This window comes from Natrix helvetica (genome assembly GCF_964273705.1).
Source record: "Natrix helvetica genome assembly, chromosome: Z".
Classification (NCBI taxonomy): Eukaryota; Metazoa; Chordata; class Lepidosauria; order Squamata; family Natricidae; genus Natrix; species Natrix helvetica.
In genome coordinates this window covers 54,803,315-54,822,924 of record NC_138554.1, presented here as the reverse complement: position 1 = coordinate 54,822,924, position 19,610 = coordinate 54,803,315, and the positions used below count along the sequence as shown (strand labels likewise).

The window sequence follows — 19,610 nt, the reverse complement described above, 5'->3', positions numbered from 1 at the left end:
ATTATTATTATTATTATTATTATTATTAGGAGTGAAGCAAGTTGCAGAAAATAGTCTCCAAATACCTATGATGGGATAGAAATTTATAGCTGGTTGTTAGTCTCCTTTGCAAGGAATAAGATTAATAAGAGTTTTAACAGTGTTTAGTTTGAATTTCATCAGCCTTCCTCAACAGAATTATGCAATGTTTTTTTCAAAAAATTCAGTGAGATATCTGGGAATGTAATATAAGATTGTAAGTCAGCACTTTCTTCATCATTCAAAACTACTTACCAGAAATCACTTATTTAAATATCTTTCTTGTGATTGGGTAATGCGTTTTGTGTTCTTACCTAAAGAAAAGTATTTTTACCTAATTTTGAATAGTTTACCCAAGTTTGAAAAGCATTGTTGTAACTAAATAGGTTTAGAAAAATTACTACCGTGCAGAGCATTTACTATAGTAACCTATTGAGGCATATGAGAGAAGAAAGTACAAGCACCAGTAGCCAACTACTGTGTGTATGTGTTTGGAGCAGCACATGTTTTTATTAGGAGTTGTAATCAGTGTACAGCCAACATAAAACAAGATTTTTTAAAAAAAATTCTACTTCACTATAATTCTTGCTGTCATTTCCTGCATAATGTTCTCTTTTTTACTTTTAACTTCCTGAAACTCCGATCAACTCCAGTACTTGGGATTGGAAGTACAGGTAGTCCTTGACTTACAACAGTTCACTTAGTGACTATTCAAAGTTACAACGACACTAAAAAAATGACTTATGAACATTTTTCACGCTTATCACTGTTGCAGCATCCCCATGATCACGTGATTTACATTCAGATGCTTGACAACTGGTTCATATTTGCAGTGTCTTGGGGTCATGTTATTCGCTTGCTGGTAAGCAAAGTCAATGGGAAAGCTAGATTCATTTAATAATCTCATTACTAATTGACAATTACGGTGATTCACTTAACAAATATGACAAGAAAAGTCATAAGAAGGGGCAAAATTCACTTAACAAATTTCTCACTTAGCAACATACATTTTGGGCTCAATTGTGGTCATAAGTCAAGGACTACCTGTACATCATTTTGAAATCTTTCAACTTTTGAATGTATCTGATCCCAAACTGTGTACATTTGTAAAATAGCAATGTTACACTAGGCTTCTTTATATTTCTTTTAGGAGATAGAGCAGCGATGGCGAACCTTTTTTGGCTCGCGTGCCACAAGTGGGGGGAGCGCAGGGGGGTCGTGTGCGGGCGTGCCGCACCCATAATGCAACGCGTGACCCCCCCAGTGCGCATGCGTGCACAACGCGCGACCCCCCCCCCATTTTTACATGCTTTTTTCGCTCTCCCCAGGCTCCAAAGGCTTTATAGGAGCCTGGGGAGGGCAAAAAGAGCCCCCCCACCCCCCCAGAGCCCTCCGGAGGCTTCAGGGACCATCCGGAGGCTTCCCTGAAGCCTTCGGAGCGCTTAAAACCACCCTCCGAGCAAACCGGAAGTGACTTCCGGTTTGCTCGGAGGGTCGTTTTAAGCGCTCCGAAGGTGTCAGGGAAGCCTCTGGACGGTCGCTGAAGCCTTCGGAACGCTTAAAACGACCCTCCGAGCAACCCGGAAGTCACTTCCGGTTTGCTCAAAGGATGGTTTTAAGCGTTCCGAAGGCTTCAGGGAGGCCTCCGGACGGTCCCTGAAGCCTCCAGGGGGGCGGGGGAGGCTCTTTTCGCCCTCCCCAGGCTCCTATAAAGCCTCTGGAGCCTGGGGAAGGCGAAAAATAGCTTTTAAAAAGGTGAACTTAGCTGGCCAGCACGTGCATGCACGCTGGCCACCTGAGAGGGCAGCGCCTCGCGTGCCCTGACAAATGGCTCCGCATGCCACTTGTGGCACGCGTGCCCTAGGTTCGCCATCACTGAGATAGAGCATGATCCACTGTGAAGAGCCTTTATGAATGTTTAAGATTATGAATAGTCTTTAAAGTCTTGTTTATTACACCTTGTGCCCCCAAGTGCTTTAGGATAAGTGATAAAATGGTAGGAAAAACACTAATGGTTGGTAGTAAAAGAAAAAAATATCCCTAAGCATAATTAAGAAGCCTTATGGAGGATAGCATAGACATTGACCAGAAAAGTAACTCTGTAGTACAACAGAAAATGCCCTAGGATTAACTTTTTTTATATCTGTTAGTAGGCTGAGAATCCATATGATCAAATGAGATACTTCATTGGATCAGAAACCTGTATACATGGTTATAAGCACTACACAATATCTCTTATTTTGCCCTTTGTTTGTGGGTAAATTGTTGCACACTATAGTCATCCCAGAGGTGCTTTTTCAAGAGGAAATTGGACTTTCTTGTTTTTATTTGAAAATGTTTTGCTTCTCATCCAAGAAGCTTCTTCAGCTAGGGTCCCTCTCGAGGCCCGTAATGGCGAATCTATGGCATGCATGCCACAGATGGCATCCGGAGCCATTTGTTAGGGTGCACAAGGCGTTGCCCTGTCAACTCCAGCGCACATGTGCATACTGGCCTGCTGACTTTAGCCTTCTTTTGAAGCCATTTTTTGCCCTCTGGAGGCTTCCTTGAAGCCTCCGGAGCACGAAAAACTGGCCCTTCAGGCATACCGGAAGTTCAGGAACAGACTTCCGGTTTGCTTGTAGGGCCTTTTTTCGTCCTCCGGAACCTTCAGGAGGCTTCCCTGAAGTCTCTGGAGGGCAAAAAACGGCCCTATGAGCAAACCAGAAGTCTGGTTTGTCCATAGGGCCACTTTTCACCCTCTGGAGCCTTCAGGGAAGGTGCCTGAGAGCTTCGGAGGTCGAAAAATGGCCCTACGGACAAACCAGAAGTCACCAATCCCGAACCTCAGGGTTCACCTAGGGCCATTTTTTGCCCTCAGGAGGCTTCAGGGAAGCTCCTGAAGCCTCTGGAGGGCCTCAGAGGAGGTGGGGACCCCCCTGTTTTCGCCCTCTCAGAAAGCCTCTGAAGCCTGGGAAGGGCGAAAAAACCATGCCAAACGGGAGGGGGTGGCACGCGCATAGCATCATGGGGGTGGCACGCCCACGCATGTCTCCCCTGCGCTCCCCCTGCTTTTGGCACGGAACCTGAAAAAGGTTAGCCATCACTGTTCTAGGCAGTTAGCAAGCACCGGTATATGCATAACAATGGAAAGAAATATGACTTGCTGTATAGACAAGACTTGCAGATGTAATTTAATCCCATTGATATGAGAATAAGATCAGTAGTACAGTATTCATGTCCCTAGTGTTTTCTTTATTTTTCACTACGTCTCCTCTACCACACACTAGTTTTTTAAAATTGTACTATAAACATTGAGTCAATTTTTCAGTAAATATAGTTGACAGCTCTTCTTTGTTTTTTCACTGAAAAAAATGGAAATGGTGATCAGGGAGGACATTCTAGTCTCTTTTACAATTTAGGATTATTTGTCACAATGAATAATAGTAATCCATATTTATTTAAATTTTTATGTTCAGTGGTATGTAGCATATTTATTGCATAGTTAATGGGTGTTTATCTTGTAATTAAAGGGCAAATATTACATAGTTATGAAATAAATTCCATAATTTATGTCAATTAGATTTTCCATTTTGTTCTAAGTCTTTAAGGTCGGAAATAGAGTTATAGTAATTCAGTCATGCAGTGATAAACTCAGTATTACTAGGACTTGTTTAGATTTTGTTTCATCTCATCCAGTCCCTTGTACATATCAGACATACAACAAAGAAATCCAAAGTACCTCCTTCTTGGTCAGGTCAGAGATGCTTAACAAGAATCTTTTACATCTTCAGTTATCACTGCACATGCTATCCATTGGAAACTAATGGACAACTTCTCCCAAACGTTTCATATGATTATTTACCAAAATCTATGTAATAGTGGCAAATATCTGTAGCTCGGGTGTAGGATGAGGATGAAGGTTTGTTCTCTGAGCTTGTGGGTTGCTTTCTGAACATTTTGTTAGTCTCTACCCACACTGACACCAAACAGTATTAGTTCAATTGGAACAACACAAAAATTGTCAGCCATGCTACCTCCTGCTCGTGAGTTCATTGAAGCCTGGCACTCCACAAGTAATTCCATCAACAGACTCATTGACCTACATCTAACCCACGAACCCCTCAGAATCCAAATCAACCACACAGCCAAACAGAGACAGCATCAACCCTCAACCAATTCATGCAACCCCCCACTAGCAGTTCACTTCCCAATGATCCTAACCTGATGAAATCTCCTTATCACAAGACCCATCACAAGACCCTCACTTGACACACCCATACCTGAAGCCCTTATAAACAGAACACTGACACTGGCATCCCCTAAACTCAACTAAAGATGTTACCCAGCCTGGTAACAAAACATTCAGAAACCAACCCATAAGCTCAGAGAATGAAGCTTTACCCTCAAAATTTATGGTCCCCTCACCAAGAAAGGACTTAGGGACTTCCTACCCTCTACTAGCTGGAAGTTGAAGGTGTACTACCCCTATAAGACAATGCTAACTTTCATAGGCAATCTAGAAGGACACTAGTTGTATTGTATTATTAGTTCATGATATCAAACGCTGCTGAGGAGTCTAAAAGGACACATTGCCCTCATCCATATCCACATCTAATGTTTTCATCATATAACTGAGCTGAAAGCCATGATAGCGAACCTATGCACGCATACCACAGGTGGCATGCAGCGCCCTCTCTGGACACGTGAGCCATCGCCCTAGTTCAGCTCCACCATACATGCGTGTGTGCCTCCCTCCAGCCAGCTGGTCATTGGGTCTCTGGCGTGCATGCGGGGGGGAATACCCATGCCTGCATGGGGTGGGGCAGGGGTAGCCGCACGGACATTGCATTTTGGGGGGTTTGGCATGCACACACACCCGCTTTGGGCACTCACTCCGGAAACAATTAGCCATCACTAGCCTAAAACATCACTCAGCCAAGATTCTCTATAATTACACTATCTTCTTTAGAATGGTCCCCCACAGAAAATTGGAAGCTTGCAGAAATTATGCAGTACATGATTTAATAAATGGTTCATTCAGAAGAGGCTTTTGAACTTAAAAAATATGAGATGAAATTGTTTTTTGCTTAAGAGATTCCTGTTTGCGAAATTCAACTTAGAGTGTCTTTTACTGAATATGAGTTAAGGTAGAGCATTGTTATATTTTTGAATATTTATTTAATAGTTCATTGAGTTTGTTTTCTTTGGCATTTACTACTAATTCTATAAACTGTAACGCCTAAAGTCCTGAAATATTTTTGTATAATATGAAATGTGTGTGTGTATAATTGTTCAATTTCACTTTTTAATATCTTTATTATATTTTCTTTAAATTATCTTTGTTGAGACTTCTGATTTGTACTATTTTTAATGTTACAGAAGAAAATTCACAGAAACCAACAGAAGATTTTGGAAGTCAGTTTACTGAAATTTTCATTAAGCAACATGAAAATGTCACTCTTCTGTTGACTTATTTAGAGGTGAGAATTGTTTTTTTTTTTAATTATTAAATAAGTATGTCATTTAACTGAATGACATTGTCATAAATAAAATATAACAGAATAAAAGAATTGAAAAGGCCCTTGGAGCCCTTCTAATCTAACCCTCTGCTCAAGCAGGGGACTATATTATTCTGGACAAATGGCTGTCCAGTCTCTTAAAATCGCCAGTGATGTAGCACTCACAACTTCTGGAGGCAAACCATTTCCCTGATTAATTGTTCTCACTGTCAGAAAATTGCTTCTTAATTTTAGAATTGATCTCCTTTTGTTAAGCTTACTTTTTGTCTTGTCCTCAGGTGCTTTGGAGAATAGGTTTACCACCTCTTCTCTGTGACAGCACTTCAAATTTTGGAAGACTGTTATTATGTCACTCTTAGTCCTTAATTTTGAGACTTTGATGTTGAAACCTTGGAAAAGTGCAGAGTAGAGCAACTAAGATGATTAAATGCCTGGAGACTAAAACATTCAAAAAATGGTTGCAAGATTTGGCTATTGTTAGTCTAGAGCAGGGTGTCCCTACTCTAGACTAACCATAGACTAATACTTGTGGGGTGCTAGGATCTGGCCTGCGGGGTTGTCCTAGAAACTGCAAAGGACTGGCCGGGGTGCCTTTGACAATGAAAACGTGTGGGCCATGTGTGGCCTTCCCAAACTCCATTTTCACTGGTAGAGGGTTGCAGGACACCGTTGCAGCCAAAAATGGAGCTCGAGAACCCATTTTCAATGCCCACCCTGGCCACGCCCACCCCGGTCTCCTGAGGTCAAACACAACCCTGCTGCAGATTGACACTCCTGGTCTAGAGAAAAGAAGGACTAGGGGTGACATGATAGCAACATTCCAGTATTTGAGAGGCTGCCATAAAGAAGAGAGAGGGTCAGCTTATTTTCCAAAGCACCAGAAGTCAGGGCAAGGAACAATGGATGGAAACTAATCAAGAAGAGAAGCAGCTTGGAATTAAGAAGAAACTTCTTGTGAGAACAATTGGCGGTGGAGCAGGTTGCCTTCAAAATTTGTGAGTGCTTCCTCACTGGAGGTTTTTAAGAAGAGACTGGCAGCCACTTGCTTGAAATGGTATAGCAGAGGGTTTGACTAAAAGATCTCAAAGATTCCTTCCAACTTATTTTGAATTGAAATTGAATTTTGTTCATTAGACTAGACCAGTGTTTCTCAAACTTGGCGACTTTAAGTCCTGTGGACTTCAACTCCCAGAATCCCCCAGCCAGCATAGCTGGCTGGGGAATTCTGGGAGTTGAAGTCCACAGGACTTAAAGTCGCCAAGTTTGAGAAACACTGGACTAGACAGTCCCAGTTTTGCAACAGTTTATCATATGTTTTAGCTTTCAGCTCTCTAATCATCTTTATTGCGCTTTGCATTCTTTCTAGAGTCTCAATTTCTATTTCTTTTTCTTTTGTATTGTGGTGACCAAAGCTGGACACAGTATTCCAAGTGTAGTCTTATCAAGGCAGTATAAAATAGTACTAATACATCATGTGATTTTTGAATCTATCCTTCTATTGATGCAATCTAGGATTGCAATGGCTTTTTTGACAACGCCAGCACACTGCTGGCTCATATTTAAGTGGTTCCCACTAGAACTAGATCCCTCTTACAGTTACTGCTGGTACAGTGTAGTGTACCTGGATAGGTACTTACGATCACGATTGGAATCAGAATTTCCACTGCTGAACAAGGCAGTCAATGTGAGTTGTACCCAATTTTACAACATTTTTAACCAGGATTGTTAAGCAAATTATTGCAGTTGTTTAGTGAATCATGCAGTCATTAAGGAAATCCAGCTTGCCAAATTGACTTTGCTTGTCAAAAGCCAACTAGAACGTTGCAAATGGTATTCACATGACGCTGTCATAAATACATGCCATTTGCCTGACACCCAGATTTTAATTTCATGGCCAGGGAGATGTTGCTGCGGTCATACGTGCAAGCATTGGTTGCAAATAACTTTTTTTCACCATTGTTTTAACTACAAATGGTAAATAAATGAATGGTTACAAGTCAAGGATTACCTTTTTTCAAGAGTATTTTATATCGATGATGATTATTATTTCAAAACATTTGAACAAAGATAAGCTATTTTATTGCCCGCTATAGCTAGAATTAGACATTTCACAGCAAACACATACTGTATTTTTCGGAGTATAAGATGCACCAAGATTTTGAAGAGGCAAATTAAAAAAAAAGTTTTTGCACTCTGCAGACCTCCCCAAAACAGCCCATTTTTCACAAATTAAAAAAAAGTTTTTGCACTCTGCAGACCTCCCCAAAACAGCCCATTTTTCACAAAAACGGACCCATTTTTCATTTTAAAAAAGGGCATGCATAGCATTTATGAGGCTTATAGAGTGCTCCTGGAGGTTGGGGGGGGGGCAAAAAAACGCCCCATTGTTTGCAAAAACCGGCCCGTTTTTCATTAAAAAGGGCATGCATAGGGAGGCGGGGGGAACAAAAACAAGCAAAAAAATCGCCCATTTTTCACTCATTTCTGCCCTCCCCAGGAGCACTCTGGAAGCCTAAAGGCTATGCATAGCCATTTTGGGGAAGAGGGCAGGGTTTCACGAGGCCAAAAATGCTGTATTCAGTGTATAAGACGCACCCAGATTTTCACTCTTTTTTAAGGGAAAAGGGTGCATCTTATATTCTGAAAAATACAGTATATTACCCTATTTTCAAACAGGTTGTGTTCCTGGATGCTGTTCAGAAATCTGTTTTGTTTGTAAGTCTAAAGTAGGTAAAAAAAAACACTCAAAATAAATTTTGCACCTTACTGCATCTGGTAAAACCTGATGTGATGGTGTTGGTGCATTCTCTCATATTGATATGACATAAAAAGTCATAAAAATGAGTGTTAGATGTGCCCATTCTGATTTGCAGTAATAATCTTGTTCATAATGTAACAATTTCACTGACAGCCTTGTAAATGTTGTACAACTTCTAAAACTAATACAAGATCATATGGGAGTCTGCTTTTGATTACTTGAGCTGACTGCCTAAATATGTGGCAAAGATAATATTTTTGGGAAGGTTGCTATTACTACCTGGTCTTTAGGTTGTGGGAGACAGCTGGTGTTCAGAAGCAGATACACGACTTTCACATTTGTTTGTAAATTGTTTAGATAAAGTGAATTACCTGGGGCATCATCCGAAATTTGCGGAATCTTGAACTCAGTGTTTTTTCTTATGGCAATACTTCTCCACTTCCAGGACAAAATGTTTGAAGAAGCAGTCTTTAGAGTTCAGAAGGGTGACCCAAACATTATTGTTATCCTTCCACACAACAGAAAGTGAGCGCTTTGAGATGTTTTCAAGAGCTTGCTGGTTCTCAGAGTGATAGACTAGCAGTTTTAGGCTCAGACTACCAGAAGCATGGTACCTAGTATCACAGCTATTAGCTATTCACAGCTGAAGCCTGGTGTCATCATCTCCTCTGTGCTGGTATAGATTTTGTACAGCATTTTCTTCAAATAAAACCCGTTTCATCCACATTGAATATTGCTGGGACAAATAACCAATTTCCTCAATTATTTCCTTGAGGGCTTCCAGGAACTCCCAGGATGCATCCCAGAGGTGGGTTCCTATTGGTTCGGCCTGGGTTGACCGAATCGGTAGTGGTATGGTGGCGTGGGTCCCTGGAACTGGCAGTGATCCAGGCCTGCCACACCCTGAACTGGTTCTCTGGTCGGTGGCGCCATCTTGTTTTTAAGCTCTGTGCATGCGCAGAACAATTTTAATTGAACGCACGCACGCAAGCAAGCAAACTGGCAGTAAAGCCACCCAGAACCCACCCTGATGCATCCTCATCCACACACTTGCTGTCTCCACTCATTTTCACATTAAGCAAGTGCACCCAATCCTTAAAACTCAGGATCCAATGATGACTTCCAACAAATATATCTTCAGCAATGCTTTCACCAGCCTCCTGTTGTTACAAGTTGTGAAACAAGCTTTTAGCCTTCTCCTGTATCAATATTGGGCTAAGGGGCACACACCACTGATGCTAATACTCAGTGCTTATGCTGAACAGCATCTCCATTTCTTCCATCAGTTTTCCTTTCCTCTTGGTTATTGTGGATTGCATAAGTTACTGGACTTTTCACATGTTCCATGATCTTGTCTTTGCCCAATGATTTGGTAATGTTCATCATCTTTTCCCACTTCTCTTCAATTTATCCACATTGTCTGCATTGTGAAGGTCAGAAAGGAAATGGGGGTGGGGTGGGGGAAGACAGGAAAGCGTTGTATGCAGTATGCCAGTGTGTCATAGCTATGTGGTGCACCAGAAACTAATCTTTTCTTATCTCCTCCTGATTTCTGGGACTTTCAAGAATAGACTTAGGGACCAAATTGTTTCTATCCGGGTTGAAAGTTTGCAACTCAAAAATTCATAAATAGAGTACATTTGTACAGCATTCCCAGTTAACCATTTCAGTCTGATACATATTTTGAAAGAGACATTTTACAAGAAATCATGACATTTGTGTGTGTGTTGGAAGCAGGGGATGGGACAAAACCTACTTACCTACTTCACTTGAGCCAGTTAATAAAAGTTAGTAAGAAAGGATTATAGTGTAAAAAATTTAGGGAGAGATCCTCATTGTGATTGCATTTCTCTTCATATGCTACATTACTGTTCCGTACAGAAGAGTGAACATAAAATGAAGGATATTTTAGCTTCCTTCCGATTCTGATGACTCACTTGAGTATTTTCAGTTCAACCAATTATTCAAACAAATTTATCTCATATGTTTACATTTTAACCAGAAAAAGGGGATACTACACATCTATTTTTTTCAGATGTGTAATTTGAGGCATTCCAAGGGCTACCAAAAAAAAAAGAAGGATGCATGAGCCCTGTGGTATGTGGACCATGTTTGAAATACTGGATTAGAATCCTGTATATCTCATTTGTTCCTCCTCTTCCATCTGAGACAGTCATAACAAGCTGCCACAATCTTTTGTTTACATTCTTTGCTTTCTTCCTCAGCCCGCATCTGTGTTGTAGGAATAATTCAGGGTAGCTCTAAGAATCTGAAGCACTGACCATATGGTGAGGGAATGTACTTAATTTGATTTTAAATTTTATTTGGATAAAATTAAGAAACAGTTTGCCTGGGCTATTCATATCAGGAATTTGTTATGACTACGACAAGTTAATTTCACACCTATATATCCTTCTTAATTTTACCTGAAACTTTTTTCCTTATAAACTAACCTAAATTACTTGAGAAAAGCTTTTTAGGTTTTTTAGGCAATTGCTATTGCTTGACATTAATTATTTGGCAGATTTGTACCGTAATATATCTATCAATAGTTTATTAGTTATTCACCCCAAAGAAAAAGAAAAATACTAGCTTCTTTAGAACTGGTGCATTGCTCTACTGCTACAATAAAACTTTAATACTTTATCAATGAAATACATGATCATTGCAGGAGTTTGACTTTCATGTCCGGTGGCCTGGAGTAAAACTTCTTACAGTGTTGTTAAAACAGCAGGGTCCCCAAGTGCAGCAGATAATCTTAGTCAGTCCTATGGGTAAGTATTTTTAAACCTTTACATCTATTTTTAAATGTAATAGCTATTTATTAATTATATTGTTATTAAACAAATGTATATGCCTGCCCAATTCACACATGGTGACTCTGGGCAGCATACAAGAATAAAAACAAATATCCAAAGCAATTGATAAAAAATTAAAATCATTAGCATTACTTTCTGGTAAATAATGTTTTCTGTAGTATGAAAAGATAAGAGTAATAATAAGCATATGTTTTGAAGACCATAATTGAGTAATGAAATGCTGCAATATAGGAGTCTCTTTTCTGGATCAAACTGTACCCTGATTCAGGCAGTGTGGGCAGGCATTATGGGGCAAGGGCTGGGAGCTTTGGAACTGCATTCCAGAACCAATTAAGATGTTATTTAATCAATCCCCTGAGAAAGAGAGAGATTCTATGAAGATTCTCAATCATCCAGGTCATGATTGTTCCAAACGTGCTTTTTCCAAAATGCATCCAAACTTTTTTTCCCTTTGAAATTGTTTCTGTTCTCATCCAAGAAGCTTCTTTGATTCTGATTGACTGGTGAGGAATGGAAGAATGTATGTTGTTTGCAGTTATCTGGTTGTTAGCACTCTGATGATTGGTCATTAGCTCTCTAAAAGTCATTGAGGCTAATTGGGAGTTTTTCTGTATCCTCAAAGTCACCTGAGAGAAAAGAGAAAGAAAAAAAAACACATCAAGGATTCCCTATAAAAACTGGGCCTTCATCAAATCCTCAAAAGGATCCAGCAGCAGCTCTTTCATAACAAAGAAGAGAATAACAAATGGAGCAATGTTGTCATTCCATACTTTGTAGAAATATCTGAAAAGCTCAGGAGGATTTTCAACCAACACAACATATGTGCACACTGTAAATCCAGGAATACATTAAGACAGAAGCTTGTCCACCCCAGGGACAAAACATCCATTCACAAACAATACAATGTGGTATATGCAATGCAATGCAGAGAGACGTGCAGACCTGTATACTGGGAAATCAAACAACCACTTCACAAACACGTGGCCTAACACAGGAGAATCAATTCATTATGACAGGATTCAGCAATCCATTTGAATCTGAAAGAGAAGGTCACTATTTTGAACACAGCAAAGTTCACATATTGGACAGAGAGGATTACTGGTTGAAAGAGGAGTCAAAAGAGTTCATGTATGTTAACATTGGATAGCCCTTAACAAAGGGGGAAAGGATACAACATCACCTGTTTACAAAGCAGTCCTTTCAGCAGGCCCAAGAAGGTTCCACATCCATTTACACTCTGATTCAAGTGACTACAGGTAACCACCCAAATGGCCCAAGGACTCTCAGAGTGGTAACTAACCCTCAAAATGCTAATAGGTGACTGCAAAGAATATAAATCATTCCATTCTCCACCCATTAGTTAGAAGTGCAGAAGCTTCTCGGATGAGAAGCAAAACATTTTCAAAAGAAAAAATAAAGTCTAGGTGCCTTTTGGAAAAAGCACCTCTGGGACAACCCTTTGATTAGGGCCCAGGACCTGTCTATCTGTTTCAGAACTAAGGATTGTGCAATAGCTGCTCAACTAAATTTAGTTTATTACAGAATATGGCAATTGAATTATTATTCTTAGTGGCTGCCTAAAGAATCTCTGATAATTAAGATGATGGATGGAAGGATTAGATGTTCAGTGGTATGTATGTAGTGTATTGTAATAATCTAAAATGGATTTTACTGCTGCACTCTGGACAACCTGTTCTTGTCTATGAGAAAGTATAATTAATTCATTGCTGTACATTATTAAAATATGTTTCTTGCTTGCCATTCCATTGATAAGATTAATTGTACTCTCTAACTTCACATGATTTAAAAGTTGAGCATAATTTTCCATATTTCTGGTAGTAGTATTTCTAGTCAGAATATTTAGGTAGATTACAGTGGTGCAAGAAACACATAGACTGCTATTTTTTATTCTCTGAATGCTAACAAGCCATTAAAAAGTTTCTTAATTTGTCAAGAAAAGAATATGGGGAGGCGAGGGGATTATACTTTAATGTTGTCTCATATGACATGAATGTAGAAATTCATATATTCAGACCTTGATATTTCAAATAAGTAGAATCACTACTGGCCACACTAGATAAGACTTTGCTTGAGACCTTGAATGTCCATGGCTGATTAAAATAGATAATTCTCCATTAAACTCAAATCTATCATTTTTTTCTAGGAGTCTCAAGGTTAATGGATCTACTAGCAGATTCTAGAGAGGTCATAAGAAATGATGTGAGTAAATATTTTACATTCATGCAACATTTTATTAATGTCATTCTTTTCTCAATTGTAAAACTAGCCCAGTGTTTTTTTAGCATTTATATTTCACTGAAAATATGATATAGTAGATGATAAGTACATAAGGTATACGTCAATGTCATTATTGCAGAATATTATAGACTGTGTTTGAAGAAAATATATTTATATTTAATTAACCTCATGCTGAAAATCATAAAGAGATTGACAGATTTATTGTAAATTGATAAACAAGTTTCTTCTGGTTGTTTTGCACAGAAAATTATTAATCTGAAATGACAGTTTCTTTGCTTATAACTATTTCCTTGCACTTCACATCCCTAAATCTTATATTTTCTTACTAATTTACATGTTGTGATTGCTGTTCTTATATAAATTATTAGACATGCATTTTGCATAGTTAGAACAAAATCTTCTTTTCTTATTTTTCAAGCATTTTTAACAAGTGTGTAGATAGATATTACCATATTTTTGGAGTATAAGACATATCTTTTTCCCTCAAAAAAGAGGCTGAAAATCGGGGTGCATCTTAGACTGAATGCAGCATTTTTTTGCCTCCCAAAACCCCACCCCCTTCACCAAAATGGCCGTGCATAGCTTGTAGGAGGCTTTCAGAGCTCCTGGGGGCTGGGGAGGGCAGAAATTTTTTTGCTCAATTTTGCCCCCCCCACCAGCCCCCAGGAGCACTCTATAAGTTTCCTAATGCCCCTTTTTGCCAAAACAACCCTGGGCTCCTTTTTGCGAAAAACGGCCCGTTTTGGCTCGTTTTTGCCCCCCCCCCCCCCGAACACTCTACAAGTCTCCTAAGGGATTTTCATGTCCTTTTTTGGGGGGGAATCCCATTTTTGGGAGATTTGTAGGGTATAAAAACTTGTTTTTTAATTTGCCTCTTCAAAACTTTGGTGCGTCTTATACTCCGGTGTGTCTTATACTCTGAAAAATACGGTAATTTATCTCTTAAGATAAGTTAGAGACATGCTGCTTTATCATGTATGAATCATGTCTTTATTCTTTGGAAAGTTCAAAAAAAGAAAGAGCCAGGAACCAAAACTTCCCATTTGCAAGTTCATATTTATTTATTTAATAATTTGAGAGAGAATTCCAAAATATAACTATAGAAGAAGAGATGGCACTGTAAATTAAAAAAAACTAGGTGCCCACAATGTGTAACAGTTTATCCTTGCTATTCAAACAATTAACTTAAAACAATACAATTCTACTATTTTTACTCCATAATGTGGCATTAAAAACCCTAAAATATAGGTAAGAAAGAAGTTCTGGCTCATTTGAAGAAGCTGCATGATGGAGTGCTTTACAAAACTACTTATTTCCCCTTCATTCTCTGTTTTTGTTAAAGGAAATTGGAGCAACAGAAGATGAAATTATATGAGAGAAAGGTTCTTATTCGATTGATTCTCATAAACTTTTAAGTGATTTTATGAAATATATACTTATACTAGTTCTTGTCTGCAATTGGTGGTTGTTGTCTTTTGTTTTTAACTGCAGTGAACATTTTGCCTCCCCCCCCCCTTTTCTCCTCCAGGGTGTTTTGTTACTTCAGCAGTTAACAAAAAGTAATGCAGCAATCCAGAAAATAGTTGCTTTTGAAAATGCATTTGAAAGATTGTTAGATATCATAACAGATGAGGGTAATAGTGATGGAGGTATGTTCCTGAAATCTTCATTTTCATTCCATAGTTTATGAGTTCAGATAGTTCAGATTTATAAGAGCTATTAAATTAATGTCTGTTAACCACTCTATTTTGCAGGCATAGTAGTGGAGGACTGTCTTCTGTTGCTACAAAATTTGTTGAAAAATAACAATTCAAATCAGAATTTTTTCAAAGAAGGTTCTTATATTCAGCGTATGAAACCATGGTTTGAAGTTGGTGATGATAATGCTGGTTGGTCTGCACAGAAAGTAACCAATTTGCATTTGATGCTGCAGGTAATTTCTTATCCATATAAAGTAACATTTAATTTTGTACTAATGTCAAATGGAATATAATTATCTTTGAAGTTATTTAAAAATGATGCTTTGGATACTTTCAACACACTTAAATCATTGTTTGCTTTTTTTTACAGCTGGTACGTGTGCTGGTGTCTCCTACAAATCCTCCTGGTGCCACGACCAGTTGTCAAAAAACCATGTTTCATTGTGGGTTATTACAACAGCTTTGTACAATTCTGATGGCAACTGGAGTTCCTGCTGATATTCTTACAGAGGTAAAATATTAGAGAATAGTAACTGTTGCAAGATAAGATAATCATCAGATAACAAGAGGAAACTATCATAGCCTTTTCTAAAATACTGAAGTTTTTAAAGTTTCTGTAGAACTTTAAAATATTGACACCTAATTACAGATAGTCCTCAACATATGACCTCAATTGAGCCCAAAGTTTCTGATGCTAAGTGAGGGAGTTGTTAAGTGAATTTTGCCCCATTTTACAACTTTCTTGCCACAATTGTGAAGTGAATCACAGCAGTGGTTAAATGAGTAACACAGTTGTTAAGTGAATCTGGCTTCCCCATTGATTTTGCTTGTCAGAAGGTTGCAAAAATGATGACATGACTCTGAGACACTGCGACCATCATAAATACAAACTGCTTGCCAAGCATCTACATTTTCATCACATGATCATGGAATTGCTATAATGGTTGTAAATGTGAAAAATAGTCATGAGTCATTTTTTTCAGTGCTGTTGTAAATTCAAATGGTCACTAAATGGCCTATGGTCACTATTGAGGACTACCTGTGCTTGATTCAATTTCATCGTTTCAAATGTAAATTTAACTAATTTTAGATTATTGAAAACTTAACAAACAGTTCAGGTCTTCTTTTACTTCTATAAAGATAACCTTCATTTTAACAATGTTATTAGGGAATAATATCATTTTAGAATATTTTATGGTGTTTTACATCATTTGCAAATGAATTGGACTGATGTCATTCAGTTCATTGTTTTTCAGATTTTGTAGGATAGCATGAAAAGTTGTCTTTTAGAGTATGACATCACATGATTACATATAAATCAACTCATTCAATGTAAAAGCTACATGCACAAAAATTGCTGAACTTTCAATAATTCCATATTTTTCTGATTGCATGGAGTAACAAGTAATAAAATATTGTCCAATCTTAAATCTGTTCAGCAATCATGTTACTTTCACTTATAGAATATATACAGAGAATCAAAATTGAAAATACTTGATTGTATTTTCATAAATAAATATAAATACAGTGGGCATTTTGCATAATGCAGCATAAATCAAAGATACAAACTCAATATAAATTCATTATTCACTTCCTGATTCTGACATTGTAGCTATTAGGTTTGATTTCTTTGTGTTCTTTAATTCTTATTTTCTAGACCATTAACACTGTATCAGAAGTAATTCGAGGATCTCAAATGAATCAAGATTACTTTGCTTCAGTAAATGCACCTTCAAATCCTCCAAGGTATGTTGAAGAAAATGTAATTTGTGTAATAATCAATGTTTATGGAAGGATACACATTTAGGTGTAAATCGAATACAAAAATGTGAAATGTTAATATTTAATTATAAGAAATGGGATTTGATATTGAAGATATTCCGAGTTTTCATGATTTATGTATTTATTTATTAAGAAATTTTATATAGCCACGCAATTCACTCGCGTGGGTTGGGAGGGCTAGGAAGGGTTGGGATTCCGGGAGAGACGCTAAGCCGTTCCATTGGTGGATTCACCATCTCTACTGTTTGTAGGAGAGGCAGATATGGTGGGGGCCGAGGGCCTAATGATGTTCGGAGGACGCGGGTTTGCTGTTTAAGAGCGATCGCGCGTTCCGACCCTCATCGCCTTGGTCTCCGGCTGGTGTCGCTTAACGCCAGGTCTGTGGTACATAAGGCTCCCCTCATTTACAACCTCATACAAGAGGGTAGAGCGGACCTGGCGTGCATTACGGAGACCTGATTGGGCCATGAGGGGTGTGTGCCCCTTAGCGAACTATGCCCACCAGGGTCCAGGCGTTTCACCAGCCGAGAGCCCAGGGCAGGAGCGGGGGGCTGGCAGTGGTTATCAGGGAAAGTCTCAGACCTCAGGAGGTCACTGTGCCTCAGATAGGCGGGTGTGAGTCCCTCTTTGTGAAGTGGGGCCTTGGAGCTCAGGTGGGCCTTTTTGTTACATACCTGTCTCCCTGCTATGTTTCATCGGCCCCACCAGAGCTGCTGGATGTATTAGCTAGATTGGCGGTTGATTTCCCCAGGCTCATGGTCCTGGGGGATTTCAATCTGCCTTCCATTGGCGAAACATCCGAGTCAGCTCGGGAGTTCATGGCTTCCATGACAGCTATGGACCTAACTCAGTTAATTCAAGACCCCACCCATAATGGGGGACACACGCTCGACCTGATTTTTGTCTCTGGGCAGTGAATGAATGATCTAGATTTAGGGGATATTTCTATTCAACCCTTGTCATGGTCTGATCATTTCCTCATCAGGCTTGACTTCCATACCGCTACCCCTCGCCGCAGGGAGGCAGAACCAACTAGATGGTTCCGCCCCAGGCACCTGATGGACCCCGAAAGGTTCCTGATGGAGCTTGGGACTTTTCCTGAATCCCTTGCTCACAACTCGACAGAAGCCCTAGTGGAGGCCTGGAATAGGGCTGCCGCTGGGGCCTTGGATCGTGTTGTGCCTTTGTGGCCTCTGACCCGGTGTCGATCCTGGATGGCTCCCTGGTTTACCGAGGAGCTCCGGGAGATGAAACGCCGGAAAAGATGCCTAGAGAGTGGCTGGAGGGCCAGCAGGTCCGAATCTGATCGAACACTAGTAAGAATTCATATTAAATCCTACATAGTGGCGATAGAAGCGGCAAAACGGCAATATTTTTCCGCTCTTATCACATCCGCATATAACCGCCCAGCCGCCCTGTTTAGGGTGACCCGCTCCTTACTTAACCAAGGAACTGGGGAAGACCCCTTGCAGGGTAGGGCTGAAGAATTCGTTCAGTATCTGCAGGATAAAATCGGATCCGGACAGGCTTGGACTCTGACTGGGTAGATTCGGGCGAGCCAACGGAGATGAATCTGGAGGAGACAATCTGGGATGGGTTTGACCCTGTGACCCCCGAAGGCATGGACAGGATTATGGGGAGACGCAGTGCGGCCACTTGTGTGCTGGACCCATGTCCCTCTTGGTTAGTTTCGGCTTCCCGGAGGTGACACAAGGCTGGCTCCAGGCAATTGCCAACGCTTCATTGAGAGAGGGGTTATTTCCCACCGCCTTGAAGGAGGCGGTGGTGAGGCCCCTCCTCAAGAACCTTCTCTGGACCCAGCTTCTTTAGCCAACTATTGTCCGGTCTCCAACCTTCGCTTTGTAGCAAAGGTTGTCGAGAGTGTGGTAGCACGTCAGCTTCCCCAGTACCTGGATGAAGCTGTCTACTTGGATCCGTTTCAGTCGGGTTTCAGGCCCGGGTACAGCACGGAGACGGCATTGGTTGCGTTGATGGATGATCTCTGGCGGGCCCGGGACAGGGGCTGTTCCTCTGTCCTGGTCCTATTAGACCTTTCGGCAGCTTTCAATACCATCGACCATGGTATCCTACTGCGACGACTCGGGTAGTTGGGACTTCTCCTCCTACCTGTCGGATCGGTTGCAGTTTGTGTTGACTGGGGGGCAGAGATCGACTCCCAGGCGCATCACTTGTGGGGTGCCCCAGGGGTCGGTTCTCTCACCCCTCCTGTTCAACATATACATGAAACCGCTGGGCGAGATCATCCGTGGTTTTGGGGTACGGTATCATCAATATGCTGATGATACCCAACTTTTCATCTCTACCCCAAACCACCCAAACGATGTCCTCAACGTGATGTCCCGATGCCTGGAGGCTGTGCGGATCTGGATGGGGAGGAACAGGCTCAAGCTCAATCCCTCCAAGACTGAGTGGCTGTGGTTTCCGTCATCCCGATTTGTACACCTTGTTCCATCTTTGACGATAGGGGGAGAAATTTTAGCCCCCTCAGAGAAGGCTCGCAATCTGGGAGTCCTCCTGGATATGTGGCTTAGTTTAGAAGAACACCTGACGGCCGTGACCAGGGGGGGCCTTTTACCAGGTTCGCCTGGTACGCCAGTTGCGCCCCTTCCTGGATCGGGATGCTCTGGGCACAGTCACTCATGCCCTCGTCCTTTCTCGCCTGGACTACTGCAGTGCTCTCTACATGGGGCTGTCCTTGAAGAGCACCGGGAGGCTTCAGCTGGTCCAGAATGCAGCCGCGCGGGTTGTCATG

At 40.5% G+C, this 19,610-nt stretch overlaps 1 protein-coding gene across 2 annotated transcripts in view; it reads left to right on the top strand.

Annotated features, from left to right (window-relative positions):
• USO1 (USO1 vesicle transport factor) overlaps nt 1-19,610 on the top strand; it is an 86,151-nt gene that overhangs the window by 21,089 nt on the left and 45,452 nt on the right. For both annotated transcript variants that reach the window (XM_081971191.1, XM_081971192.1), the window contains exons 5-11: nt 5,380-5,480; nt 10,949-11,051; nt 13,261-13,316; nt 14,884-15,004; nt 15,110-15,288; nt 15,426-15,566; nt 16,713-16,801. In XM_081971191.1, the coding sequence (XP_081827317.1) occupies nt 5,380-5,480; nt 10,949-11,051; nt 13,261-13,316; nt 14,884-15,004; nt 15,110-15,288; nt 15,426-15,566; nt 16,713-16,801 (790 nt within the window). The remainder of the gene's footprint in view (nt 1-5,379; nt 5,481-10,948; nt 11,052-13,260; nt 13,317-14,883; nt 15,005-15,109; nt 15,289-15,425; nt 15,567-16,712; nt 16,802-19,610) is intronic.